The sequence below is a fragment of the Enhydra lutris genome, unplaced genomic scaffold (assembly GCF_002288905.1).
Source record: "Enhydra lutris kenyoni isolate GAN:26980312 unplaced genomic scaffold, ASM228890v2 scaffoldscaffold16, whole genome shotgun sequence".
Taxonomy (NCBI): Eukaryota; Metazoa; Chordata; class Mammalia; order Carnivora; family Mustelidae; genus Enhydra; species Enhydra lutris.
This window is the reverse complement of record NW_019154100.1, coordinates 27,203,871-27,230,277: the sequence shown is the minus strand read 5'-3', so window position 1 is coordinate 27,230,277 and position 26,407 is coordinate 27,203,871. Positions and strand designations below refer to the sequence as shown.

The following is a 26,407-nucleotide window of genomic DNA, read 5'->3' as shown; positions in this document are numbered from 1 at the left end:
TGCTGAGATTGGCGGAGGCGGTCATGTGGGCAGTCACGTGCTGCGGCGAGCTCCGTCCAAAAGAAAATGGGGTTTGGTGTAAATCTGGGGGTGTAATGTTATCATATATCACGCTACCTCGTAAAACCGACACTGAAAGCTGCCGGACAACAAATCACAGGTCAAAATTATGAGTTCTTCGTATTATGTGAATGCGCTTTTTAGCAAATATACGGCGGGGGCTTCTCTGTTCCAAAATGCCGAGCCGACTTCTTGCTCCTTTGCGCCCAACTCGCAGAGAAGCGGCTACGGGGCGGGCGCCGGCGCCTTCGCTTCCACCGTACCGGGCTTGTACAATGTCAACAGCCCCCTCTATCAGAGCCCCTTCGCGTCCGGGTACGGCCTGGGTGCCGACGCCTACGGCAACCTGCCCTGCGCCTCCTACGACCAAAACATCCCCGGGCTCTGCGGTGACCCCGCCAAAGGCGCTTGCGACAAGGCGGACGAAGGCGCGCTGCACGGCCCGGCCGAAGCCAATTTCCGCATCTACCCCTGGATGCGGTCTTCAGGTAGGCGAGGCAGCTAGGCTGGCCGGGTGGGTGGGCGAGCGGGGCGGACGGGCAGCGGGGAGCGCCCGGCTGGGGAGCGCGGAGCGCGGAGAGAGGCAACTGCGAGCCGACGGCCCCGTGACTCCTGGCGGCGCTGCCTTTCTGGTTTTAATTAGAGTCAAGGCGCCATAGCGTGGAGAGCCCGTAGCATTGTATGTAAATGAGGCTCATAAAACTTTTTATGACCCAATTAATGGGTTCGATCCTCGTAAATTTATTTAACTCCATTTGCCTTCGAATTTTAACATTTTGTTCGCTATTCTGTCTTTCTCCCTCTTTCTCTCTCCCTTTCTTCTCTCCCTCCCTCCTCCTTTTCCTTTCGGCCTGGCTTTTCTTTTTCAAAAGCAGGATGAGCCAAACCCTTCATCAGGGCCCCTCTTACGCCCCTGTGCCAGGGGCCAGTTAAAGGAGGGGTGGGGAACGAGAGCGGGGACAGGGGGTCGGAGTGCCCAAGGAAGGTCCCGCTATGGGGGCGCGGTCCTCTAGGGAGGAAAGGCGCCCCTGGAGTGCGGACCGCCCGAGGGTCACCCACTTGCCTAGCAAGGGGCGGAGGAAGCGACCCAGCTCACTTTTGAATGGTAAAAGCGCAGCGTCTCCCACTTGCCCACACTCTATATTTACAATTTCCCTTTGTCAGGGGGAAGCAGGACATTGTGGAAGCCTAGCCGGCTGGAAAGGACGGTTGTAAAGTTGGGATTCTGCGCCTTTCCTCCTCACAGAGCTGCCTGCGCGTCTGGCACCGCAGTTGGGGTCTTCCGCTAACACTCCCGCTCCTCCCCCAGCTCCTTTCGGGAGGCGCGGGTGGAGGGGGGACGCGCGCCCGGGTCAGCGCTGGGAGAAAGGTGCGGGCTCTGGGACGGCGGCCTGGCTAATGCACTGTCCTGTCTGTGTCTCTGTTGGTTTATCTGTCCATGTGTCCATGTGTCCTGTCTGTTCCCAGGGCCCGACAGGAAGCGGGGCCGCCAGACCTATACGCGCTACCAGACGCTGGAGCTGGAGAAGGAGTTCCACTTCAACCGCTACCTGACTCGGCGCCGCCGCATCGAGATCGCCCACGCGCTCTGCCTCACCGAGCGCCAGATCAAGATCTGGTTCCAGAACCGCCGCATGAAATGGAAGAAAGAGCATAAGGATGAGGGTCCGGCCACCGCAGCCCCCGAGGGCGCCGTGCCCGCCGCCACCGCCGCCGCCGCCACCGACAAGGCCGACGATGAGGACGAAGACGAAGAAGATGAAGACGAAGAGGAGGAGGAATAAGGGGCCAAGTCGGTGCCCGGGCTGCACCAGACAGTCGGGAAAAGCATCTTTAGAGACTCATTGATTTTATTTACAAAAGTGGAAAAAATAAAAAGAAAACGTAAAAAAAAAAAAAAAAAAAAAAAAAAAAAAAAAAAAAAAACAGTCCCCAACCTGCACCCATCTGCCCCACGACCCAGTCCAGCTCCCATCTTTTCTGGACCGAGCAGCCGCCTAGACAGGGTCCCCTTGGGGCTCTATCTGCCCCCAAGGATCCCCAGCAGACACCCTCCCTAACCCCAGTCCGACCAGCTCTGCGCTGGCACGGCTAAAATACTACCTAGCACAGGCCTCGGCCAGAGGCACCCCAAACTACCTATGGGCCCATCCCCAGTAGGCCTCCACTCCCAGGAAGCCCAGACATGTCCCAACACTGGCAGACACCCAGCACCTCCCCCATACCGGAAAGGACCTGATTCTCTCAGTACTACCTACACTCCCAAACTACCTATTTTGTGCTCACTGGCTCGCCTGCTACCTAGTCCCGGCCGCTTCCTCCGCCAGGCCCCTCCTGCTTCTGCCTGGCAGCCTTTGGGGTCCCTGAGGCTGCGTGGAGAAGGGCTGGGGTCCGGGGACCAGGGTATTGGCTTCTATTTAAATTGAAAGATAATATATTTATTCCAAAGCATTCTAAGTGCTGCAACCTAGAATCCCTCCTTCTCTGGCCTGGGCACCCCAAGTTCAGGCCCATTACCCCCACTTCTGGAGGGGAGCATTCCCAAGCTAGCCGCAGATCTCTGGGTTAGCTTCTGCTTAGTAGGACTACAGAGATGCTCCCAGCCTTCCTGCACCTTCCCTGGTCCCTGTGTCCTACTGTCCAGCCATGTTGAATATGTACACCCTGACCTTTCCTACAATAGAAAATATTGTATATTTGACCAAGATTTTTTTTTTTTTGTCATTTATATAGTCTTGGAGGTCATTTGTAAGGCAATGTCTTGACTTGGGAAGGATGTGTTAATGGGGTGATTTTGTAGCATGGTGTGTTGTCTTGAGCTAACTTTATAGCTGGGGGGGAGGGCTGATGGCCCTCCCAATGCCCTTCATCTCTTGTCTTGTCCTGCGTCCCCCTTGTCCCTGTAGGCTCTAGCTTGGGGTTCCAGGAATGGGCAGGCACACTTCCTGTCTTGCCCAGCTAACCGTGTTTTATGTAACAGAAAAATAAAGATGCTTGGTGACAAAAAAATGTGGACTGCTTTATACAGGGTGCGGAGGGGTGTGGGGGGAGCTGGGAAAGAGAGGTAAGCCTGGCTGGGGTTAGCCTAGCCAGGGTTTGCTATGTCTGGAAGCCCACAGGGGTTTGGGGGAAGCAAAACTGGAAGGACAAATAGGGCCCAAGTGTTGAGTGTCCATATATTGGTGTAAATGTGTGTCAAGTCCCTTTTTGTTTGGATTCTAAAGTGTGGATTTGTATAGGTATGTGTGTACCTCTTTTTTAATATGTGTATTTTATGTATGTGTGTATTACTGCACAAGTCAGTGATTTTATGTAATTCTGTGTCCAAAATTGAGTGCATGTGTTTCTGGTGTAAATAGATGCACTCATTTGTGCCCATAATTGGGTGTGTGCATTTCTGTGTGTCCATGATTGCATATGTGCATTTCTCAGGACATTTTCATCTTGGTTGTGTGTGTGTGTGTGTGTGTGTGTGCGCGCGTGCAAAACATCTTCCAGATCTCTTGAAAACGGAATCTTCAATGGATACATTATATTCCATGAATCTCCCTTAAAAAAAAAACAAAACCCCAAAAAACAAAACACCTCCACAAATTCCATGAGCGAATCCAAAATCCACCCTTCCCTCTAAGGCTGTGGGGTGGGCTTGGAAAGGGGTATTACCCTTGCCAGTGATCCCGAATTTTCCATGAATCCTGAAAACGGCCCCATGCTAGGAGGGGGGATTCAGAGCCTCTGACGCAGCCCCCCTCCCACCCGCATTCAGGCAAAGCGAGGACCTCCGTGCGCAGCACTGCAGCTGAGGGGTATGGGAAGGGCAGGGGTCCGCACACGCGGGCTGCCGAGCCTTGGCGGGGGTGTCCGGGTGCGGGGAAGGTGGAGGGTCTGGGTAGGGGCGAGGGACGATAGCGACAGCGCAGAGTAGTCTGAGCTCTGCAGGCGAAGACCTCGACTCCCGTCTCCTGCCTAGCTTGGGCCCGCTTCTTATTGCTCTTTTAATAAAACCTGGCCCAACTGGGTTTGTAAAACCTTGCGGCCCCAAGTCCGGGCGGCCTCGGTGGTAAGATGGCGCCGGTGTAAGAGCTGCCTCCTCTTAGTGATGGGGAAAGGGTCATAAATCCGTTGTTGTTTATGAAAATTTACAACTTTGCAATACAACTTTATGAGTTGTTCGGCCCTTCCATTGGCCGCTGTCGGTCATGTGGATGGGAACCGTGAACATGAACTTTTTTATAATTTCCCTTGCGAGAATAGAGCCGCATTCTTTTGCTCCGCTCCGTCCTGCCTGCTTCGGAGCTCTGCCTTCCAGCCGGGCTTGGCTGCGCTTTGTCCGGCGATGGCGAGCGAGACGAGGCCCTGGCCCGGCCCGGCCCGGCCGCTCCCGCTGGAGGTGGGGCGCGTCCAGGTCCCGGCGCCGCCGCAGCCGCTTTGCAACTCGCAACCTGGCTAATTTCCTGCGTCCTCTGGCACCAGGAAGGAGGACGATTCGTCTCCCCGGCTGCCCAAGCGACAGCTGTCAGAGGGGTAGGAGCTTCTGGGAGCCGCCATCTGAAGGTGAGACATGTGGGGAGACAGGAGCAAAGGTGGTGAGATGGCAGCCGGCGCCGGCGGCGGTGGGAGAGGGCACCCAGGGCGGCTTTGAAGACCCTCGCCCACACTCACCGTTCACACTTGCCCCCTCCATCACTCGCGCACGCGCGCACACACACACACACACACACACACACACACACACACACACTCCCTTTCTCTCTCCTCTCCCTGGTTCACCATGGCAGTAAATGCCAGCCTTCCTTCCGTGGCACAGCGTCCTGGCATGGGGCGGGAGCACTGTGGTCTCCCTCTCCTCTTCCCCAGCGACCTTGCCTAGCCCCCAAAAGAAGTGGCCCTGCACTCGGCGTTCCCTACCAGCCTCTCTGGATTGGATTTTTTTTTTTTTTTTTTAATTCATGACCTAGTTGGCTCGACTGAATTCCCCAACAACTGGAGACAGCTCCCGATCTGGGGAGGTGGGAAGAGGTGAGGGCAAAGTGAATTAATTAATTGACATGCGTTTTACTGGTATCAACACAACACCTTCTGTTCCAAGGGAATCGGTTTCTGGAGAGAAAGAATGAGGAAAAAAAAGCAAACAAAAACTTACTAATTCAGCCAGGTTCCTCTGCTGATTGTCTGCTTGCCTTCACGAGGTTTTCCGATGACAGGGGTGTCTGAAGCGCGGGGAGAGGGACTACGTGCGTGGGTGGAACTCTGTGTTGGAGGAGAGGATGGGGTTAATTGGCTGGGTGTTGCTTGGCGGGAAGTTTCGGTGCAGAGAACGTAGTGGTGTTATTGAGTGTGGCAGGGGCCGCAGCTAAGGTTGAAGGAAGGACACAAACCTAGTCTGGGCGATAGGGGGACCCCCCCACCCACCTCGGCGCAGCCGCCTGGCGACCGCAAGCCCCACTTTCCGCGAGCGGGAAGAGGGACAGTGGACCCGCCGGGGAGGAGGCACGGAGGGTGCCGTGGGCGTTGGCCTTCTCTGGCGCGGTGGCACAGATAGCAGGTTGGCCTGGGTGCCCCTCGGCCAGATTTGCCCCAGGAGCTTTCCGGGACTGCGACCAGAAACCATCCAGAGGCTCTGGGCTCGAGTTATTTTTGTTTGTTTTGTGGCTTCGGTTGTTGTTTTCTCACCTTAAGAGAGTACCTTGGTATGCATTAGAAAATTCAGAAGGGGCTGTGGACGTTTGGGACGGCCCCGCGCGCCGTGGGTGCGCTCGGGGCGGATAAAGCGGCGCATTTGCTTCGCAGGGCCGCGGGCTGCCTGACTGCAGCTGCCGCGGGCAGATTATTTATTGCGACCGCGCCGGGCGCTCGCTGCTGCCACGCTGTGGCCGTCGCCGGGACCGACGCCAGCCGCAGCCCCGCGTCTTGCAGCCTGGCGCGACTGCTGCGCGGGCCCCTCGGAGATTCCCAAGCAGGCCAGCAGGCCGAGGAGAGGGGGGCAAGGGAGGACCTGAGGGGCGGCCTCCCAGGGCCTGTCGGGAACCTCCCCCGCCTTGGCCACCTCTGACAAGAGCTGGACGCCCGACTAGACTCGGGTCCTCCCCCACCCCCAGCGCCGTGGAGACTGGTTGCACAGGCGGCCTGGCACGTCATGGCTGCTTCTGTCCAAACTGCGCGTCCCAAGGCGCCCCCCGGGGCGCACGCTGGTGCGGGGAAGGCTCCTGCTTCGGGATTTTGAAATCGGAGAGACCACTCCTGGTCCTGAGGCCTGCAGGCCTGGCTGGCCCTGAGGAGGACTGACTATGGCAAGAAAGGCGGGCTTTGGCGTCAGGCGAGGGCCTGTGACAGGCAGAGGCCGCACCTGTGCGCTATGGGCTCTGTCCTGGGCTACAGATCCAGGTGGCCCGGGTGGCCCTCAAGGTCCCCCCCACACACGGGCAGGCCGCCCCCCAGGCTGGCGGAGGTCGAGTGGGCAGCCCAGGGAAAGGGCAGACTGTGGGGCCCTGCACGCCATCCAGTCCCCTTTGAAGAGCAGCTGAAAGGTAAGTGGACTTTCTCTGTGGCTTTGACCTAGAAGAGAGAGTCCTAGTAGCCATTCTCACTATCCCAGGAGAGGCTCCCTCCAGCGTCTGGGGCTCCTATTCTCGCCTGAGTGTGTCTATGTCTCTCGCTCGCTCTGTTTCTCTCTCTCTCTCTCTCTCTCTCTATATATATATATAGACACCTAATGCTGGTTGGAAAAATAAATTGGGTCATCGCCAACATAAGATGTACCAGCCTTGGCTAACATGTAGAAATTTCTATTTATTTTTTTCTATCTCAGTGCCTGTAGAAGCTAGAAATATAATGTTTTTTGGCTCTTAGCTGAGAAATCAAATTCTGTCGTTGTCTGGGGTAATTATTAGATCAAAAATCCAAGTCAAACCATAACAAATAATAACCGTGGTATATGGAATAAACTGCCATCAGTCCCAATACTGTGTGAGACCTGGAGGTATGACACAGAAATTATAAATGTAAGCATTTATCAACATCTCCAAACAGTTATTTTTGTCTTGAACAACAATCATTTGTTTGAAATCACTGTCATCTAATGGTCTTGTTTAAGAAACAATAACTCAAACATGATTTTCTTTGAACATAGCTTTTAAAAAATAGTTCCCTTTAGAATTTTAAACTTGAGTTTTTATTTTCAGCTATCCTGTCCATTCTCTGAGGAAATTCCAGGGAAATGTTACATTCTATCTTCTCTTGCCAGGCCCTTCTTTATATATATATGCAAAGGGGAAACTTCCCTAGCGTGGATTGGTTGGGGCACAGGCAGAAGGCTTCTGGGTCCAGCCCCCATCGGGTGGGCAGAAGCCATTTTCAGGGGTGCTCACTAGGTTCTGTGGAAGCCACCAGTAATCCAGTCCTTTCCCAGTTTTCTCCCTTTGAGGGAAGTGAGGGCAGGGGTAAAAATCAAAAAGCAGGGAAGAGATTAAGGAAGTCGTTGGCAGATTCCTAGGAGGGCATTGCTACACCCCCCCCCCAAGTCCTGAACCTCATGAGCCTGCATTCACCAGAGTTTTACAGATCTTACAAACATCCACTGGAAATTCAACCAAATTGTATAAATAGTCTTTCTTCAGCCTCCACAGAATTGAGGATTTTAAAGCTAATTTTAAGGGTTTTACCAGCCCAACAAATACAGTTGTAAAAATGCCATTGGAAAGATATCACATTTTACAAAATGAGATTGATCAATGTGCTGTAAAAGTCAACTATCTCGAAGGCACACCTATCAAGCAAGGGAAAGCAACCCAGGACAAGCTTTTCACGTCCTGTCTGGGGAAGGCCAGGCCTGGGACCACGGTAAAAAGCAATGCAGGCAGTTCCTGGAGCCGTTGAAACAGCTATTCCTGGTATTAGAGCAACTGCAGGCGGCAGGCCCCCAACAGTCCCAGGAAAGGCATGGGAAAGGGTACACTCCAGCAAAGTGCGGGCTGTGGGGAGGCCCCCAAACCAAGCACATCAGTGATCTCACAGCCTTGGGACATCCCAGGTGTCCTCTATGCCTGGCTGGGCAGGGACCTTGGATCGCTGTGCCTCTGAAATGAGGACAGAGATTCCACATCTGGATCTGTCTCAGCTCTGAGCAGTCCAGGTGTCGGGAGGGAGAGTCCCAAGTGCTGGGAGAGGGGAGCAGGTCCCATGGCTGGCTTCGGAGCTCCGTCTCAAGGTCACTCCTCTGTAGGTCCCTTTCTTGTTGAAACCAGTGGTTTCTGGCCTCTCAGTTCCTGGGTTCAAAGATGGGACCCGGAGGCACAGCTTGTGGGGTGCTTTGAGGCCACGCAATCGCTGGCCATTGGAGGGGAGCCGGTTGGAACTCAAAGGAGACGTGTTGTCTGTGGGAGGATGGGGCCAGTGGGAAAAGACGTTTGGCCCATCTTGGTCAGCTCGAGGTGAGCCTTCCGCACCCGGCGGCAGCGAGGCCCAGGCCCTTGGTGGGTGTGGGGAAGGAGAGTAAGAAGGGATGCACCGATTCCTAAGGTGCAGGAGTGAGGAGCAGGGCTTGATGGCCTGGTTTCTCAGACCCCCTTCTCCAACTCCGGAACCCGCACCCACCGGTAGGGGGGTGCAGAGCGAGGGGCAAACTCAGGGCCCTGGCGCGAGGGCAGGGAGACGGGGAGCAAAGCCTTCGTTGTCACCGCCCCTCCGGGCGCGGGGCTGTCAGGTTTCCTGTTTGGAAAGAAAAACCGGCAAAATCGGACCAGGCAAGAAGGGGAGGAGGAAGGAGCGGGCCTGGCGGGGACCTTTGCGGCGGCCCGGACTCCCGTGCCCCTACCCCGGCCTGATTCGCACGCCCCTAACCGGGCTGTGCCCGTCGTTGGCCTTCGGGAGGAGAGCCGGGCTGGCTGGCTGTGCGCGCCCATTAATCTGCCGGGCGGGCGGCGGGCGGCGGGCGGGCGGGCTGGGGGCTGTTTGTAACTTTGCTGCCTCGGTCGCCGCGGTCCCCGGGGAGCGGGCTCCAGCGCTCGCTCCCATTGGCCGCCGCCGCGTCAGCTGGTGCGATTTGCTGCTGTCGCTTTTGGCGTTCGGCCATCCAGAAACAAACCAGTTCGATGACTACTAATAGTTATAGCCAGATGTACTAATACACAACAAATCACAGTCCTGCAGAGGGGCGCGCAAATGAGTTCCTATTTTGTGAATCCCACTTTCCCCGGGAGCCTGCCCAGCGGCCAGGACTCCTTTTTGGGCCAGCTGCCCCTCTACCCGGCCGGCTATGACGCGCTGAGGCCCTTCCCGGCCTCGTACGGGGCGTCGAGCCTCCCGGACAAGACGTACACCTCACCTTGTTTCTACCAACAGTCCAACTCGGTCCTGGCCTGCAACCGGGCGTCCTACGAGTACGGGGCCTCGTGCTTCTATTCTGATAAGGACCTCAGTGGCGCCTCGCCCTCGGGCAGTGGCAAGCAGAGGGGCCCCGGGGACTACCTGCACTTTTCTCCCGAGCAGCAGTACAAACCCGACAGCAGCAACGTGCCGGGCAAAGCCCTCCATGACGAAGGCACCGACCGGAAGTACACGAGTCCTGTTTACCCCTGGATGCAGCGGATGAACTCCTGCGCGGGTAAGGCATTTCCCTGCAGCCCCCCCAAGAGCGTGGAGGCAGAGGGGGAAAGGGGCAGGGAAAGGAGGAAGGAAGGAGGAGACAGGGAAAGCAGAAAGAGGAAATAGAAAGAAAGGAGGAAAGAATGAACAAAGTTTCCTGGCTTTTTAAAAAAGAGATTAAAACAACAACAACAAAAAAAACCCAACCCATTCCCAGCGAGGCAATCAAGCTGTGGCAGAGTGAAGGCACCGCACTAGTAGCCATGTAAGGTGACACCTTAGGGGATGGAGAGGGGTCACTGCCACTCTAGGTGAGACTCTGTGACAGGGGCAACCTGAACAGAGAGCTAGGCTGGATGGGAGGGAGTGCCTGTCCACACTTCCCCCTGGTAACACCCTGCTCAGATCCCCAAGCAGAGATGGCCTTCTGCACCCAGCACTAATAACTCCCCTTCACCCCCCAACCCTTCTCCTTTCTGCCTTTCAGAAACCCATATAGATAGAGGCTCTCACTTGGCTTCTTCTAGTGTCTCCCTAAAGCCTTGGAGGGCCACATCCCCAGCCTCAGGATTTTTTCTTTCTCCTCCCTCCCCTCCTCCCCCTTCCACTCAACTGCTCACTCTTTGCCAACTTCTGCCTCCTTTTGAGGGCCTTCCTGAGTCTCATACACCCAGCTTGGGGGGAGCCCCCCACCCATGGGCTCCTTTGGCTTCAGAACAGATAGCCCATCACAGTCCTACATTTCCAGAAACCCCAGATGGCCCATAGCTCCATCCCTTTGCCTCTGTTTTCCAAAAATTTGACAGAGAATCCTTGGAGCAGGGCAGAACCTAATGCAGAATTTTAAACTGATAGTGTTTTGCTTTAAGATCCACTTGTTTGTTGTTGTTGTTGTTGTTTTTCCAAGGGAGCTCTGCATTTCTCAGAAGGGCCATACAATTTGGGGGGAGTTTGCAAAGATTTGAGAGGGCTGACCATTTTTCATCTTAAGAAAAAACAAAAACAAAAACAAAATAAAAACCCAAGTTGAGTCCTGACACGTCTGGCCACAGTAACACCTTCACAGGGATGGGTGTGTGAATTCCGAGTGTCCATCCTATTCACAGGGTTCCACACCCATCACTTCCAGACACACACCCTACACTCTCACAAAAACACGACTCAGGTACCCTGAATTAAGAATGCTCATTCTGTTCTTCTGCTTGTAATGATTTTCTTACAGAGCAGATTTTCCCCCAAAACAATAACTTCTCACTCCAGACTGTTTTAGGTGGAAAACATCTCGCTTGGTATGAAATAATCTTCTCCCATCCTACCGGCTTTTGGCCTTAGACATAGCGAAAAGAGGCTGGAGTGGAGGCGGGTGGTTTCCAGTTTAGAGGCCGGGGGCGCGGGGCGCGGGTCTGCCTGGTTCGGCTGGGATCCTGGCTCACCCGCGCCCGGCCTTTTTTGCCCGCAGGTGCTGTGTATGGGAGTCACGGGCGCCGAGGCCGCCAGACCTATACGCGCTACCAGACGCTGGAGCTGGAGAAGGAGTTCCACTTCAACCGCTACCTGACGCGGCGCCGCCGCATCGAGATCGCCAACGCGCTCTGCCTCACCGAGCGCCAGATCAAGATCTGGTTCCAGAACCGCCGCATGAAGTGGAAAAAGGAAAATAAACTCATCAATTCCACACAGCCCAGCGGGGAGGACGCTGAGGCAAAGGCGGGCGAGTAAACGCCTGGGCAGGGACCAGGCCAGCATCGCAACCTCCCTCGGCTTTGCCCCCTTGCCTTCGCCTGCTCCCCAACTTTTCTCCCCCGCCTGCTCCCATCCGGGGGGCTTCTGCAGCTTCAGGGGAGAGGGAGCTTTGCAAACGCCTGAGCATTTATTTCTTACAAAAAAAAAAAAAAAAAAAATCTACACACAGCCAATCCCAGCGGTGGAGCGGGGCGCACTGCACATACAGCCCCGCTCTCCAAGGCTGCCCTAGTCGGCTCCGGGTCCCATGGCGCGCCCCGAATTCATCCCCGGCTCTTGTGCCAGCGCCTTTGCGTGCCCCTGAGCTCGTGACGCGGGGTTGCTGGAGAGGAAAGAACCTGGGCCGAGCCTCTTTTGGTGTCTGGGCGTTTCCGCCTCGGTCCCTTGACACCAAGTCGCGGAGGTCACCACCGAATCGACTCAGGCTACTGGAAAGAGGGGGCCTAAAGGCTGGGGCCCCAGCACTGCCGTGGCATCCCAGGCCGCTCCTAGACAGGAAGAAGCGTGAGGAACAAAGGGGACCCTGAGACAGCCTAGTCTCTCGGCCCCGCGCGCAACCGTCCGTGGAAGAGAAGCAGCCTCAGTCGAGCCGACCTAACCTGGGCGCGAGCGGAACTTTACAGCCCCCGGAGAGACTGGGCTCCCGAAGGCTCCAGCTCCGGAGCCAGCTCCGGATCCCCGCCTCCGATAGTGCCTGCGCTTCTATCACAGTGGCTTTCAGGACCTAAGGAGGCGGCTCAGGACCCTGGGAACGGCAAGAGTCCTGGTTTCCAAATGCGCCAGGGGTGCCTGCGACGCTCAGCCTCCAGCGGGAAGTACCCCCCAGGCCTTTCGGCTGTGTTTGTGATTTACTTTCGTCTTTCAGGACCCAGGAAAATATCTACGAAGATACTAGGCACTGCCACGAAATGTTTCCATTAGCACCCTCATCTTACTCCTGGAGGTGTAAGCCAGACCCTAATAATTCGGCCCAAGGATCCCCAGCCTCCCAGCAGCTCCTGTGGCTGCGGGGAGTCCAGGCCCACTCGGCGGGTTCAGCGAGAACCCTCCGACTTGGGGCCCGGCTGCCTGGAGGAAAGGGACCTGGTGGGGAAGATTCTCCAGATTGGATACTTAAAGCAAATCAAATAGCGAACTAATGACACGAAAACCATATTTACACGAAAGAAAAATCGACTCCGGTTATAAAAGTGTATGGAATTTGACCTCGCCTCGGAGAAACACTACACAAAAGCTATCTTTAATAGACGCCTGTCATTTAAGAGCGGCAGGGACGCTGTCCCTCATGCACTCACAGAAAAACAGAGCCGTAATTGTAGCTGCTGCTGCGGGCAGGATTTATTTCTCCAATTGGCTAAATGGCCTCCCCCCTTCCCCGAAGGTGATATCTGTATTTTCAAATTTCAGAGCTGCCGGCACGACGGGCAGAACCGACCCCAACCTCGACACAAAAATAAGAGGGGCTGCACAGCGGGGAAATAAAGTTGTTGTAAATAAAATCCAAGTCACCATCTCCCCCCCCCCCATCCTCTGCATCCTCGCCGGGCGCGCGATCGGCAGCTGACGGCCTCACAATTGGTACATCCTAATGGAACTGCGAGGGAAATGCAATAATTTTGCCATAATGGGCTGTAACCTCGATTCGACCCCGGCCCTTGCAGCCCTGGGTCGGAAGCGGAGCGATGCGCCCTGCCTCCAGCGGGTGGCGCTCGAGTCCGACTGAACGGCGGCGGCGGGTGGCGGGCACGCGCCTGGGGCGCGCGCGCCACCCCTCTTGCCTCCACCCAACTCCCCCATTAGTGCACGAGTTTACCTCTAGAGGTCATCAGGCAGGATTTACGACTGGACAACAAAAGCACGTGATTCGAAGTCGTACCCCATATTTGGGTGCCTACGTAGGAGGGAACCAAGTACATGTCCCAGTCATTTCCATAATTCATCATAAATTGTGCAAGGGTGCTATAGACGCACAAACGACCGCGAGCCACAAATCAAGCACACATATCAAAAAACAAATGAGCTCTTATTTTGTAAACTCATTTTGCGGTCGCTATCCAAATGGCCCGGACTACCAGTTGCATAATTATGGAGATCATAGTTCCGTGAGCGAGCAATTCAGGGACTCGGCGAGCATGCACTCCGGCAGGTACGGCTACGGCTACAATGGCATGGATCTCAGCGTCGGCCGCTCAGGCTCCGGCCACTTTGGCTCCGGGGAGCGCGCCCGCAGCTACGCGGCCGGCGCCAGCGCGGCGCCTGCCGAGCCCAGGTACAGCCAGCCGGCCACGTCCACGCACTCGCCTCCGCCCGACCCGCTGCCCTGCTCCGCCGTGGCCCCCTCGCCCGGCAGCGACAGCCACCACGGCGGGAAAAACTCCCTGGGCAACTCCAGCGGCGCCTCGGCCAACGCCGGCAGCACCCACATCAGCAGCAGAGAGGGGGTTGGCACGGCGTCCGGAGCTGAGGAGGATGCCCCCGCCAGCAGCGAGCAGGCGGGCGCGCAGAGCGAGCCGAGCCCGGCGCCGCCCGCCCAACCCCAGATCTACCCCTGGATGCGCAAGCTGCACATAAGTCATGGTAAAGCCAGCCTTTTTCTAAATCCACGCGGCCGCGGGGGCGCGGCTCTCGGTCCCCCTTCTCTCCTTTACCGCCTTCTCTCCCCATCTCTCTCCTGATCTTGCCTCTCCCAGCCCTGTGGAGTCTCTCCCCGCCGTTCTCCTTCCCCTGCCTTCCTCCTTCCACCTTCTCTTCTCTGCAGTGCCCAACGCTCGCAAGTGGGGCCGGGGGGCGGGGAGGAGAAGGGCCGTTGGCCAGGCAAGTCTAGATGTTGAAACCGGGGGGGGGGAAAGGAAAAATCCCATATCGAACCCCAGCGCCTTGGAACGCGCTCCCGGGTCAGGCCAGCCGAGCAGGGCGCAGAGAGGTAGAGGATGGCAGTAGGGGCCGTGAATCGGGCTTGTCAGGGTGGATAATTTATGAGGAGGGCTACGCTGGGGAAACAGCGTTACTAATTAGAGTCCCCGAAAAGGGGCTTGGGGGGGGTGAATAATCGAGGCGAGAGCCGGCGGGATTCTGAAGTTTGGGAGCAGAAGGGACAGCAGGAAAGGGGAAGAAAAAGAAAGACGCGCCCCAAGCGTGCAGGCTGGAACAGAAGGCGGCTCGCGGGGCTGGAACTTTAAGGAAGGGTGACCTGGAGGCCACTTGGGCGCTCAGGGAAGGGCCTTGCTTCCGTGGATTTCTGAGAGGTGGGCTGCCTGGGAGGGCTGTGCCCCGCCTCGGGACTCCAGGGGCAGGGCCAGAGGGCAGGAGAGGGGTGAAGGAAAGCCGGGCGATCCTCCGGGACGCGGCTCCAGCCTCAGATGGGCCGATTGTTCCCAGAGTCCAAATTGTATTGTTTTCTCTCTAGAAAGGAAGAGGGAAGGAAATTCGGGAGGGGTGGGCGGGCGAGAAGAGAGGACTTGTTGAGCTTTCCCCCCTGTTCCTGCTCAGGACCCTGGCTCGACTTGGGTAACCCGGGGCTGAGGAGTTCGTGGCTAAATCGCTGACTTTTCTGTTGCAGACAACATAGGCGGCCCGGAAGGCAAAAGGGCCCGGACGGCCTACACGCGCTACCAGACCCTGGAGCTGGAGAAGGAGTTCCACTTCAACCGCTACCTGACCCGCCGAAGAAGGATTGAAATAGCACATGCTCTTTGCCTCTCTGAGAGACAAATTAAAATCTGGTTCCAAAACCGGAGAATGAAGTGGAAAAAAGATAATAAGCTGAAAAGCATGAGCATGGCGGCGGCGGGAGGGGCCTTCCGCCCCTGAGTGTTTGAGCGTTTAAAGTACTGAGCAGTATTAGCGGATCCCGCGTAGTGTCAGTACTAAGGTGACTTTCTGAAACTCCCTTGTGTTCCTTCTGTGAAGAAGCCCTGTTCTCGTTGCCCTAATTCATCTTTTAATCATGAGCCTGTTTATTGCCATTATAGCGCTTGTATAAGTAGATCTGCTTTCTGTTCATCTCTTTGTCCTGAATGGCTTTGTCTTGAAAAAAAAAAATAGATGTTTTAACTTATTTATATGAAGCAAGCTGTGTTACTTGAAGTAACTATAACAAAAAAGAGAAAAAAAACACACAAAAAGTCCCCCTTCAACCTCGTTTAGTGCCAATGTTGTGTGTTGCACTCCAGTTGTTTAACTGTGCATGTGAGTGGAAGTGTTCCTGTCTCAACAGCTCCAAGCTGTTAAAGATATTTTTATTCAAACTACCTATATTCCTTGTGTAATTAATGCTGTTGTAGAGGTGACTTGATGAGACACAACTTAACTTGTTTGACGTGTAGTGACTAGTGGCTCTGTGACGAAAACTGTGACTCTGAGCGGTGTGTCCCTGCGTGCCTTTGTAGGACCCTTTGCACGAACTCTGGAAGTGGCTCTCATAAGCGCAGCTTCAGTGATGTATGTTTTTGTGAACAAAGTTACAAATATTGTCCGAGTCTGGCTGTTTAAGCAAACTGTGATCAGCTTTTTTTTTTTTTTTTTTTTTTTTGTATTTGTTTTTAAGGAAAAAATACTGACTGGAAACAAAAAAAAAATAAACTTTCTATTGTAAGTTCTCTTGGTCTGGTTTGTGCCAAAACAGCAAGCGGCTCTTTCTGCTCTTGTGTCTGTCCAGTGCTGGAAGGCAGTGAGTCTGAAGCTACCTGAGCAGCCTGCCTGTGCAAGGAGACCTCAGTCCAACACCCTGACCCGCGACCTTACTAACTCTGACCCATCAGAGTTCAGGGCAGAAGGTGGAAAAGCTGTAGGTGGTTCCAAAGCCTGAGTCCAACCTACCCATCTCTGAGGAAACCAAGCTAACTTGCTGGGTACCAGGAAAAAAAAAGAAAGAAAGAAAAGAAAAAGAAAGAAAGAAAAGAAAAAGGAAAGAAAAGAGGAAGAGAGAGAAAGGAGCACAAGCACAGGGCTTTGTTAGCTGCCCTCAGGGCCCACACAGAGGCTGACTCTTTCCTAAGGTCATCCTAGGCCTCCACTTGCTGAAGAGGCTGCTGCGCCCGGCTGTGGCTCCCAGACCCTCTGCCCCTAACCCACCCAGGCACCCCTTCCCCTTCCTCACCCTGAGCCCAGTTGGCTTCTTTTGCTACAATTAATTTGCTACAAATGGAAGGTACTTACCCCATCCTAGCTCGATTGGGAAACTCCTCAGAGCAGCTAAAGTGCAACTAGAGATTTGCACATTTACCGACTGCTTACACTGATGCCGTCTTTCCTTTTAAAAGTTATAAAACAGTAAACTTTATAAGCCCCAGTTCCGGCTATATGACATTTGGGTGCCAAATGAATAGGGTTTTGTCTATGAATTAGATCGTAAAATCATCCATAGCACAGACAGATCGGCTCACTGGCTATAAAACGTCACGTGGGGCCATTAAAGTAAGTTTTATGGTTTTGGGGAGTTGACATCCAACATTATATACCACATAACATATAATCTCACTGACGCTGGACTCCATTTGACTCTTTTGCAGGCTACGTGTGCCGCCTGGTCATTCAAATTGTCAATTTTAGGTCCAGAAGTGTCCAAACCACAAGTTCTCAAAACTCTCTGAAAAATGGCTCCCTCCGAGTTAAGGTAAGCTCGCCTCCTGAGCGCTTTCAAGTTTATTTGTACTCTGAAAACTTTCTTCCTCGATCTCTCTCTCTCTCTCTCTCTCTCTGGTTCAATAACTCTGAGGTTGCCTCTGAATTCAAAAGGGCAGAGCCCACTTCTCCTCTGCCCACATTAGCAGCGCCGGGCGCCAGCTCTGCGGAGGCACCCCGGTGAAAAGCGCCTGTGGCCGCCGCGTCCCCAGGCCTAACTTTAATTGCTGCACAACCGCGAATGTTAATGACTTCCGCTGCTCTCGCCGGCGTGCAAAAGATGATTTTTGTGTGCGAATGGGCCTGTGTGCGGAGCCTTGGCAAGGCCAAGCCCCCCATTCCGGGGGCTGGCGGGGCTGGCTCGTCGTGGGGCAGCGGGGCCCTAGGGTGGGGGCTGGGAGACAGTGGGGCGCCGGCCACGGGCGCCGAGGGCCGCGCTGCGCTGATGAGTGCTCGGAGTTTGAAAGAAAGGCCCAGGCAGGGCTGAGGCGAACTCTGGCGGGATTCCTTACGGGGCTGTGGCAATATGTCTTCGCGGGCCGGGGTCATTTGGCAGCCCTGAATTGAGACGGCTGCCTTCGGGGCCGAGTTTCACGCCGGCTCTTAGAGAGCCGGAGGGTGGCAGAGGCCGGCGAGGCGAGGGCCGCACCTCCAGGCTGGGCCCCTGGGTGGCCAGGCCGAGCCCAGGACTGTGGGGAGTGCGGGTCCCCACCTGGGGGGGGAGGGGGAGAGCTCACGACCCCCTCCCCGCCCCCGCCCCCCAACCCGGGACCAGGCCCTGAACCTTGTTTGCCTGCACGTTCTTTTTATTTCGGTGGGACTGTTCTCACCCGCCTGTGAGTCTGAAGCAATAAACTTTATGGCCGGATTTAACTTTAGTCTTTGAATCCCCAGGCTAAATGAAAGGAGTTAAAGCGCTTTCTTTTCTTCCGCCTTCCCTTTCTTCTCCCTCTCTTCTTTCCTTTTCCTCTCCTCCTTTGTAGAATTAAGACCTGCAGGCACAGGGTACTCAAAAGGCAACTTAGGCGTCCCCCTAGGTAACATTAAAGATTAGAGAAATTTACTTCCCCTCAACATACAGACAAATTCTGTCTTCCAAACTGCGCCCTAAAGTTTGGGGGGAAGTCTAGGTGTCTTCAATGCCCAACTTAAAAGTCCCCAGAGCCATTAGGTTGTTTTTCCTGACACCTCATAAAGGATAGTTTAAGGAAGAAATTGGTCGTTTGTCAGTAGGAGATTTCCGCCTTTCTTTTGTTAGCTGCTCTTTCTGTTTGATCCCAGGAAATTTACATAATCTATGATTTCCAAAACAGTTCCCAATATTGCACCAACAGTGAAGTAAGGTGAAATAAAATTTTCCTGGGTACAATTCCAACTTGGCCTCAGCCACCACCCCCTCTGGCCCAAACCCTCACATTCTTCAGTGGCAAAGTGACTGGGGATGCTGTGGCCTGTGCAGGGGTCTTTCTCTGGATGAGTACCCACCAGAGACCTAGCAGATTCCCCCCACTCAGTCTGAAGAAATAAGCCAAATTCTCCAGCTCAGAAGTGAAATTTAAAAATAGGACCTTCTGTCTCCAAATGCTTTTCTCCTTAGGAGCTGGATACTTTTCTGCAAGTGCTAATTGGTAATGATATTTGTTAATGGCTTAAAGTGAAAAAAAAAATTAAGGTATAGTTTGGGAATTTCAACAAACTTTATTGTGCAGAGGCCACTTAAACTCAGCATAAGTCCCACAGTTGTGTCCCCCAAAGTCAGAGGTCCAAAAAACAAAACTAGGAAGTTTTTTTTAAAAATCAAAACCCTCCCACAAGTCCCAGTTCTCTGACATAGTGGCAAGGCAAATCCCTGAAGTCATCCTGCGTGACCTGTTAAAGTTCTGGTATTTCAGCACTCAGGAGATATGTCCGCATCTTTGTGGGAACCAGAATATAAACTCTCTTTGGGTTTTCTTTTGTCATTTTGGTGTCTGTGAGAATTCTGGAGTTTTTGACTTTTGAGTTCTTTACTGGAAAATACTGGGTTAAGGTTTTATTTTAGTTACTCATTTGGTGATCTTGCTTGAGTGATTTCTTGGTGACTAAAATTAGTAGCAGAAAAAAAGAGCGATAGGGCTCTGGCAGGTTCATTTGAGTAATTTGCCCAAAAGGAAGCATCCACATCACCTCCGTGGCCACATCCCACCCTGGGTGTGGGAATGGGCAGAAAGGCTGTTAGACCGATATCCAGCATTACCTACTGTAGAGAATCTTTCCTGTGAATTGAAAAAAAAAATGCAGGCTATATATACTGTCAACTTGCTAATTTCTGTCTGTTGTAATCTTCATAAAAGTTCAGAGTTCCTAAGAGGGCAGATTAAGTCACAAGGAGTTAAATTACTTTTTAAAAATACAGCATTCAGTCAGACCTATGTGAGCGTTATTGGAGAAATTTTTTTCTTCCTATTTTCATAGAAGCATAATAGAGAGGATGGCTGGTTATCTGCTCATTTTGTAGATAAGTTATTTCTTCTTGTGCCTTCTTTGGTGTTGTTTTGCAGAGGAACTTACTTAGAAAAAAAATCTCTGTCATTAAGGGCTTTATAAAGACATCCAGCCTCAGCCGGTGGCAGAAGTGTCTGTCTGTGCTCCTCATCTTGTAAAAGGAGAAGATGTCCTGTATGTGCAGGGCCTTGTTTGTTTCTACAAGCTGCAGAGGCAATATTTCCTGAACTATAAATATAATAGGAAGCTTCTGGTCACACTTACTTAGGGGTTTGTTAGGGTTTCCATGGTCTAATTTCACAACATTATGCCGAGATTCCTTTTCTCCAGCTCTTTCGCCTGCTTCATTGTTGGCGGCTTTGGGAGAGCGGGACAGAATTTTCTACCAGAAATAGAGTCATGTTCATTTGTTGAGATGTGAAGAGTATTATATCCAAACAATTAGTGAGGGGGAGAGCAAATTACATCCTGAAAGATGGGATATTAAAGAGGAAAACAATCCTTTTAGCTTAAAAGATGCCCTTCAAAGCCTTTCCCCTGCCTTAGCACGGGAGTCTGAGGTTTGCCCACCATGGAGAGTGCAGAACGTTGTGGGCTCCATCCCCTTGGCTTCTAAGGCAGAATTTCTTTCTAGTCAATGACAAAACTATAAACGGGGCTTCCAGACAAGGCTGAGGGGGTCAGCCGAGGTTCCCACCCACAGAGGAGAGGGGAACCACAGTCCTGGACATTCTAAACCCCAGAACTGGAAGATCTGCCTATGTCTGTTTTGTTTGGTGTTTTTCACAAAGAAAGCTGTCCTTCTTCCACCAGGTCCCCTCCCCACAAACCAGTCTTTTCAATAATAATATTTGTTATGAAGGTTATTGGGTAATTATTGCGATTTTGTGAAGCAGCCCTTGCTGGAGGTGAAGTCTGTCATCGCCTAACAAATGACGCCCGTGCAGTTCACTGCCGGGTTAAGTAAATGCAGAGAAGATAAATCTGCACACCCTAGGAATCGCCAGCAGAGCACGCTTTAGTACAAGTTCACAGTCAACTCGCCTGCCTGGGCCAGCTCTCCCAACAATTAAGGCTGCATCTTTATTTTTAAATAAAGAAAAAAAAATGTCTCCAACTCCTACTGCCTGCTTTCTCCCTGTTTTCTTTTTTCTTTCACTTTTTTTTTGAGGTTTCACCCTCCTATTCCAAATTCTCCCTGTAAATGTGATGATGAGTGATTTTAAAAATAATCTCCCTCATATTTAAGTGCTGACAAAAAGAGGTAGGAGGCTGATTTGACAGGAAACCCAGTCATAAACACCCCAAAATTTCCAATTCACCCTCTTACTCCCAAGGGCAGTGACAGAAGCAGGGTGTCCCTGAGATCCTGGGGGGCCCCTTCCCCCTGAAGGAAGAGGCACAGCTTTGTGTATCTTTGTGGCTAGTGCGTTGCAACTGCAGGTCAAAAAGTTGAGGGTCAAAAGTTTATGTTGTGCAGCACTCTTAGTCATCTGCCCAGACAGAGTTTGATGTCAATGTTAGAGCTGCGATCTTGACTATCAGCACAAAAGATAAAATGGCTCGGAGTGACGCGTGTATCATGGTATGGACTCCAGGTGAACCCTAGTGGTTGAATGACCTCAATTACGGAGGAAAGGATAGAAAATTCCTCTTTTCAAGAGTAATACATGCTGTATTTCATCTTGAATTATCGCTCCCATTCTGAGGGAATAGCAGCAGGTAAATAGGCATAGATTACTGAAACACCAACACCTTAGATGTTGGAGAACTGGAAGTCTGTGAGTTTGCCACAAAATTAAAAAGCTCAAAACAAAAGTCATCAGTGGACCTTTCAAAACTAATGTAGCAAGTTTTCAAGGTCTCATCATATCTTCAGAGGCAAGAAAACCAGGCAGGACACTTCCTTTATTTGAAAATTGTTATTTTGATTGGACAGTTTCTTTTTCTTATTCATACATATAATGATCCCTCAAGTGCGTGAGAACAAGGGCAGGCACAGGCACTTCTCGCAAAATGTATTCTTTGCAATTTTCAAACACAGAATGGTTTTTCTGAAACCTCCACCCACTAAATGCAAGAGTTCTCAGAGCTGGGAAGGGAAGGAAGGAAGTGGAAATGCTCCTGAAAGGGCAGGATTCTTCCCCCCTCCACCAGGGAGAAAATGCTTATTGGTATCATGAAAATGTTCCTGTTGTTGGAAATTTTTCATTATGTTTCTTGATACCCCTGTACCGTATATAAGAGAAACGCTACAATCTATATGGGATAACTAAACTGAAAAGAATATGCCATGTGAACAGGAAAATGGAATCCACAAATGCCAGGCCACTTTGTTAAGACCACCGTGAGGGACTTCTCTTCTTCCGAAAATACTCTTTAAAAATACATTTGGAATAAAAACTAAGGAGAGGGGAAGCAAGTTCAGGAGGAAGGGTGGGAGAGTAGAAAAGAAAGGGGTAGTGTGTTAAGGAAGCCAGCTGGAACCATGCCTCATGTGTGAATTGCAACTGGAGAACTAAACAATATTTTATTTTTCATGCACCTATATTAGCTGTAAATGTTGGTGCCATTAGAATCTGTTTTCCAGAGGGACATACTTTCCTTTTCTATGTATTGATCTTCAAGTAATCAGAGTAGGAAAACAGGAGAGAAAAATGAAATTTTTTCTACGTTTTCCCTTTTAACTTTAGAGATGAGTTAATTCAACTACTCAGAATGTGGACTCTTGCAGGGATATTTAAGATCATCCCAATATATTCTGGTTGATTGGATTTGCTGGTGCCAGGTATGTTTAATGGTAATGTAAATATTTCCTAAGCACCGCCTTCATGGAAGCCATCAGATTGCTTCCACTGTGCAATGTGTAAAGTTTTCACTCTGGCCAAGAGCTTGAAGCCAGATGGGGGTGTGCCAGATGAAAACAGAAAAAAGGAAACAACCGTGGTGGTTACTGTTATAGCAATGAACACTTCACCACATCTGGGCTAGCGAAATGAAGAAAACTGAAACCCCTTCTATTACTCACCAAGACAATTATGTGTTTCTTCAAGAAGACCTTGTTATTGTGTTATTGGTTAAAAGCGTGCCACACCTTAGAAACATGTCAACTTCAATAAGCATAGACACCCCTTCGCCAGCTTTAAAGGTTTTTTTTTTTTTTTTTAAGTACCTGCTGGAGTTATTGCTTTTGGAGTACCTACCTTTTTTATTTGGAGGAGTTTTATCTTTAGGCCCCTCACACAATTCAGGTTAAAATTCATGTTTAATCCAGATACATATTTTAATCCTTATGTGTGGGTTGTGTGCACTATTGTAAACTACTACAAGGAAACTGCCCCTTGGTGGAATGGCTGATAGAGTGTTGCTTCTCTAAAATCATATGCCTACTGTAGGTCTCAGGAAGTCCTCAAATGCCACCATCAGGCATTTTGAAATTCAGCTATTACCGTATGCGCTCCAGAGACCTGCTTCAGACAGAGAACAGTCTGGAGAACACTCGCTCTAAAGAACAAAGGACAAATACAGTCAATACATTCCATAACGTTTACATTTCCTTTGCTTTTCCCCTTGGTTTTCCCTGAGAAGGAGTGACCTGGGCAAAGCACCCTGCTCTCTAAAAGACACTGTATAGACCTTTTAGAAGCGCAAAGTCCAAGGCCGAGGTGAACTTCAGGTCAGCGCGTCTAACAAATATGAAAATGTCGGCTAGTGAAGGGCGCGCCTTGTGATTTAACAAAGACTGTCAATGTGTAAGATTAATAAGAAACAAAATGCGCACGGTGTCACTGTTCGGTCACTTTGAAACTTGGGACAGGGTTGCATTCAAGAGGGAAGGCTGTTCCAAATATATTCAAAATGATTCAAATCAGATTCAAACGAGGCTGCAAACACTGCCTCCCTCTTGCCCTCCCTCTCCCTTAGACTCCCTTCGCTCTCCTTTTCCATCTGGGATTTGAGGACATGATGAAAAGTTATTTCGCTTAATGGGATTTTAAGAAAGCTTTTGTTGGGAATATATGTTATCTCTGCACGTGGAAATGAGCAAATGCGCTCACCAGTTTCCCAAGAAAAGGATAACGCTTTCACCCTGCTAGGGACTGGAGCCAGTTGGTGTGCGAAGATTAGCACACTCCCTCTCTGCTCGATTTCAGGGCATCCCATCTTTTCTCCGGCGAGATGCTGCTGGTAAACTTCAGTTTATTTATTAATCGACTTAGTCTCTTCCTGGCTTTGCTTTGGTGTGTTGGATCTTATGTAAAGGCAAGAGGTTTTGTTTTTTTTAAGCATTTTTCAGAAGATTATTTGATTCCATGGAATGATGCTATGGCTTGCAAAGAGAGATTGTGGAAGGATCAGAAAAGGTACTGAGATTGTTTATTACAGCCATAAATCTTGCAGTAAAATGTCAAAATGTCGGTGTGTGAGATAACACTTGGTGGTCCTGGCTCCGTTTGTGTTTATGATAGGAACCACAAAGACAAGTTACAGGCCTTGGGGGATTCTGTGTAAGCCCATCTTCCAAAAGTAATAGAACCACATGAAACACAGGCACAGTTAACTCGTTTAGGTTAACCATATACAAAACAGTGCCTGTGTCTCGTTAATACTTTAAAATAGAAACTCAGTAGAAGGTTCTGAGGCTAAACAACATGAATTTTGTGTTTTAGTGTCTGTAAATAATATTAAACAGATGTAGTTAAGACCCTAGTACTCAAGGCTGATGACATGAGGAGGGCAAAATTTCCTTGTCATGTTTTTTTTTTCTTCCCCTGAAGCTTAGGAAGCCACGTTTTGTAAATTACATTATGTATGTATATATTGTTAATATAAAATAATATGTAAAATATGATGCACATATTTTTTTCTTGTTGTAGAGAAATACTGATATAGTTAGCTGTATCACAGGCTAGATTTCCCCCCAACTCTAGAGAGGATGTCTAAAGATTACGCTCAGTGTTGATTTCTGTCTGTGGCTCAGATTTCATTTAAAAAAAATTTCAGGGTGCCCCTTGTCGATGCACAGCACTTTTCAGAGACACACATCCAATGTGGAAAACCTCTTTGTACCACTTCAGGGTGATTCCAGTTGGAAAGCTAACATGATCCCTTTTTTAACCTCTTTTCCTAAATTAGTTTAAAGATTAGTCCCATATAATAGGCTTTATGTGGCTAAGCATTAAATGGCTATCCATCAAATGGATATATTCCAGCATTTAGTAACTTATATGAGTAAGCAATATAAATGAAGATAGAATTGACATTCCTTTTGAAGTGTCTCCAGGCTTAGGCTATAACTTTCCTTGTCTGCAGTCCAGACTCAGTTGTGAGAAAGCTGTTTATACTGCTCTTTGAAAATTCAACTAAGGTGCACCAGCTGAAAAATTCTTGCTTTGCATGCCAATATGAAATTATTTTTAGCATGGTGACTATGCTAGTTTGCACTGCTTTCATCTAAGCTGACAAGTAGAGGATCCAGGTGTGTTACTCAGAAAATGAAAGGGAAAGTACACACTACGAGTAAGGTATCAGTATTTACTTAAAGATCAACATTAGGTGGAATTAATATGTAATTTATTTGTTAATAATGGCGTAATTAGTTTACCCATCAAATTTCAATTACCAAATGGCAGGCAACAGTCCTCTCTCCTCCCTTTCCAGAGTTGCTGCTATCGTTAATATGCTAATTTTCAGCAATTCAGAAATTATAGACTATCCTGTAAATATAACTTTAGCCTCGAATACAGCCTGAGAAAGCAGCATCCTGGAGACAAAACATAGAATTCTTAGCGGGAAAAGACCCGTCAGCGATCAGACTGGGCACAGTGCCTATTCCGTCCTTAGCTTGTTTTTGTTTGGGGATTGTTCTGAAATAGGAAGTTGTTGGTTTCAAAACTCGATTTTTGTGGAGGCGTCGCTGCTACCTATTCCCCCCTTGGGCTACTTTCTCTCACAGTCGCACCTAGTAAATGCAAGCGTGTTTAACTCTCAAATCGACACCTCCATCAAATGAGATGCTATTAGAAAGGTTTTGATTTTTCTTAGGAGAAAAAAATCAAATAGATTCTGTCTCTAAAAGGAAGAAAAAATGAAAAGTGCCCATCCGGTTATATTGGAATGGCCTTGCTTTACAACGTCGGGCCCATTTCTCTCAGCTATTCACCCACCCACCCTTGCGGCTCTTGCCGGGCTTCTCGAGGCAAGGGATCTCTGGCGCACGATGTGAGGAAGAGGATCAGCTGGTGAAAAAAAATGGGTCTGTTGGCCTTATTCGTTTTGTTCAGGGGCCAGGATTAAAACCAGGATACCTCCAAATTCTCGACGCCATTCCCTCCCCCCACCGGCCTCGAACCCTGGAAGACGCCAGGCCAGTTTAGACTGGGCCCGAGGTCAGCGCTGGGCCGCTGTCACCCGGCTGCCCCGAGGCCTACGCTAAGGAGTACGGCACGAAAAGGGCCCGGCCTGGGCGTCGAAAGGACCAGAAGCACTGGCGGGCCCCGAATTCCCAGCAGGACTCAAGTTGGGGGGTTGGGGGGAACCTAAGCTCCAGCTCCTTCCCTCCGCCGGAGGCCGGACAGCCGCATCCATCACCGGCCCGCGCGCTTCCTGATCCGGGTCCGCGCGCGCGGTGCGCCCATTGGCGGGGGCTAGTCACGTGGTGGGTACAGGGCGGGGGCGCGCGCGGGACCGAGACGAGCGCGCGCGCGAGGGGGGTCGGGGGGAGGAGCGGCGCGAACTTTGGTGGCGTTGGCTGCAGCGGGAGGGGGAGGGGCAGGGGTGGGCGCTTGACAGCGGGGGAGGAGAAGGGAGCAGAGGAAAGGGGGGATGGGAAGCGAGGCAGGAGGGGGAGGGGCCTCGGCGAGCCCAGAAAAACGACAACGCGAGAAAAATTAGTATTTTTGCACTTCACAAATTA

General features: G+C 51.2%; 3 protein-coding genes across 4 annotated transcripts; all 3 read left to right on the top strand.

The window, feature by feature from the left end:
• On the top strand, window positions 1-1,930 carry LOC111147279 (homeobox A7). The gene is made up of 2 exons (XM_022503228.1): window positions 1-548; window positions 1,528-1,930. Exons 1-2 carry the CDS (start codon window positions 170-172, stop codon window positions 1,842-1,844), a joined length of 696 nt encoding a protein of 231 aa, XP_022358936.1. The 5' UTR covers window positions 1-169; the 3' UTR covers window positions 1,845-1,930.
• A 7,224-nt stretch (window positions 1,931-9,154) lies between these two features.
• Window positions 9,155-12,882, top strand: LOC111147194 (homeobox A6). Of its 2 annotated transcripts, XM_022503088.1 has the most exons (3): window positions 9,155-9,661; window positions 11,102-11,353; window positions 12,251-12,882. In XM_022503088.1, the coding sequence occupies exons 1-3, from the start codon at window positions 9,220-9,222 to the stop codon at window positions 12,304-12,306; spliced, it is 750 nt and encodes a 249-aa protein (XP_022358796.1). In that variant the 5' UTR covers window positions 9,155-9,219; the 3' UTR covers window positions 12,307-12,882. The 2 variants fall into 2 exon arrangements, with proteins under 2 accessions (XP_022358796.1, XP_022358798.1); XM_022503090.1 differs by lacking the exon at window positions 12,251-12,882 and having other exon boundaries at window positions 11,102-11,513.
• A 1-nt stretch (window position 12,883) lies between these two features.
• Window positions 12,884-15,831, top strand: LOC111147192 (homeobox A5). Its single transcript, XM_022503086.1, has 2 exons — window positions 12,884-13,962; window positions 14,945-15,831. The coding sequence occupies exons 1-2, from the start codon at window positions 13,068-13,070 to the stop codon at window positions 15,193-15,195; spliced, it is 1,146 nt and encodes a 381-aa protein (XP_022358794.1). The 5' UTR covers window positions 12,884-13,067; the 3' UTR covers window positions 15,196-15,831.
• Window positions 15,832-26,407: the final 10,576 nt, after the last annotated feature.

Coding starts and splice junctions, on each gene's coding strand:
- LOC111147192 (XM_022503086.1), top strand. CDS start 13,068: ATGCGCCCTGCCTCCAGCGGGTGGCGCTCGAGTCCGACTGAACGGCGG. Junction 13,963..14,944: donor CAAGCTGCACATAAGTCATG/GTAAAGCCAGCC, acceptor TTTCTGTTGCAG/ACAACATAGGCGGCCCGGAA.
- LOC111147194 (XM_022503088.1), top strand. CDS start 9,220: ATGAGTTCCTATTTTGTGAATCCCACTTTCCCCGGGAGCCTGCCCAGC. Junction 9,662..11,101: donor GCGGATGAACTCCTGCGCGG/GTAAGGCATTTC, acceptor TTTTGCCCGCAG/GTGCTGTGTATGGGAGTCAC. Junction 11,354..12,250: donor GGACGCTGAGGCAAAGGCGG/GCGAGTAAACGC, acceptor TTCGTCTTTCAG/GACCCAGGAAAATATCTACG.
- LOC111147279 (XM_022503228.1), top strand. CDS start 170: ATGAGTTCTTCGTATTATGTGAATGCGCTTTTTAGCAAATATACGGCG. Junction 549..1,527: donor CCCCTGGATGCGGTCTTCAG/GTAGGCGAGGCA, acceptor GTCTGTTCCCAG/GGCCCGACAGGAAGCGGGGC.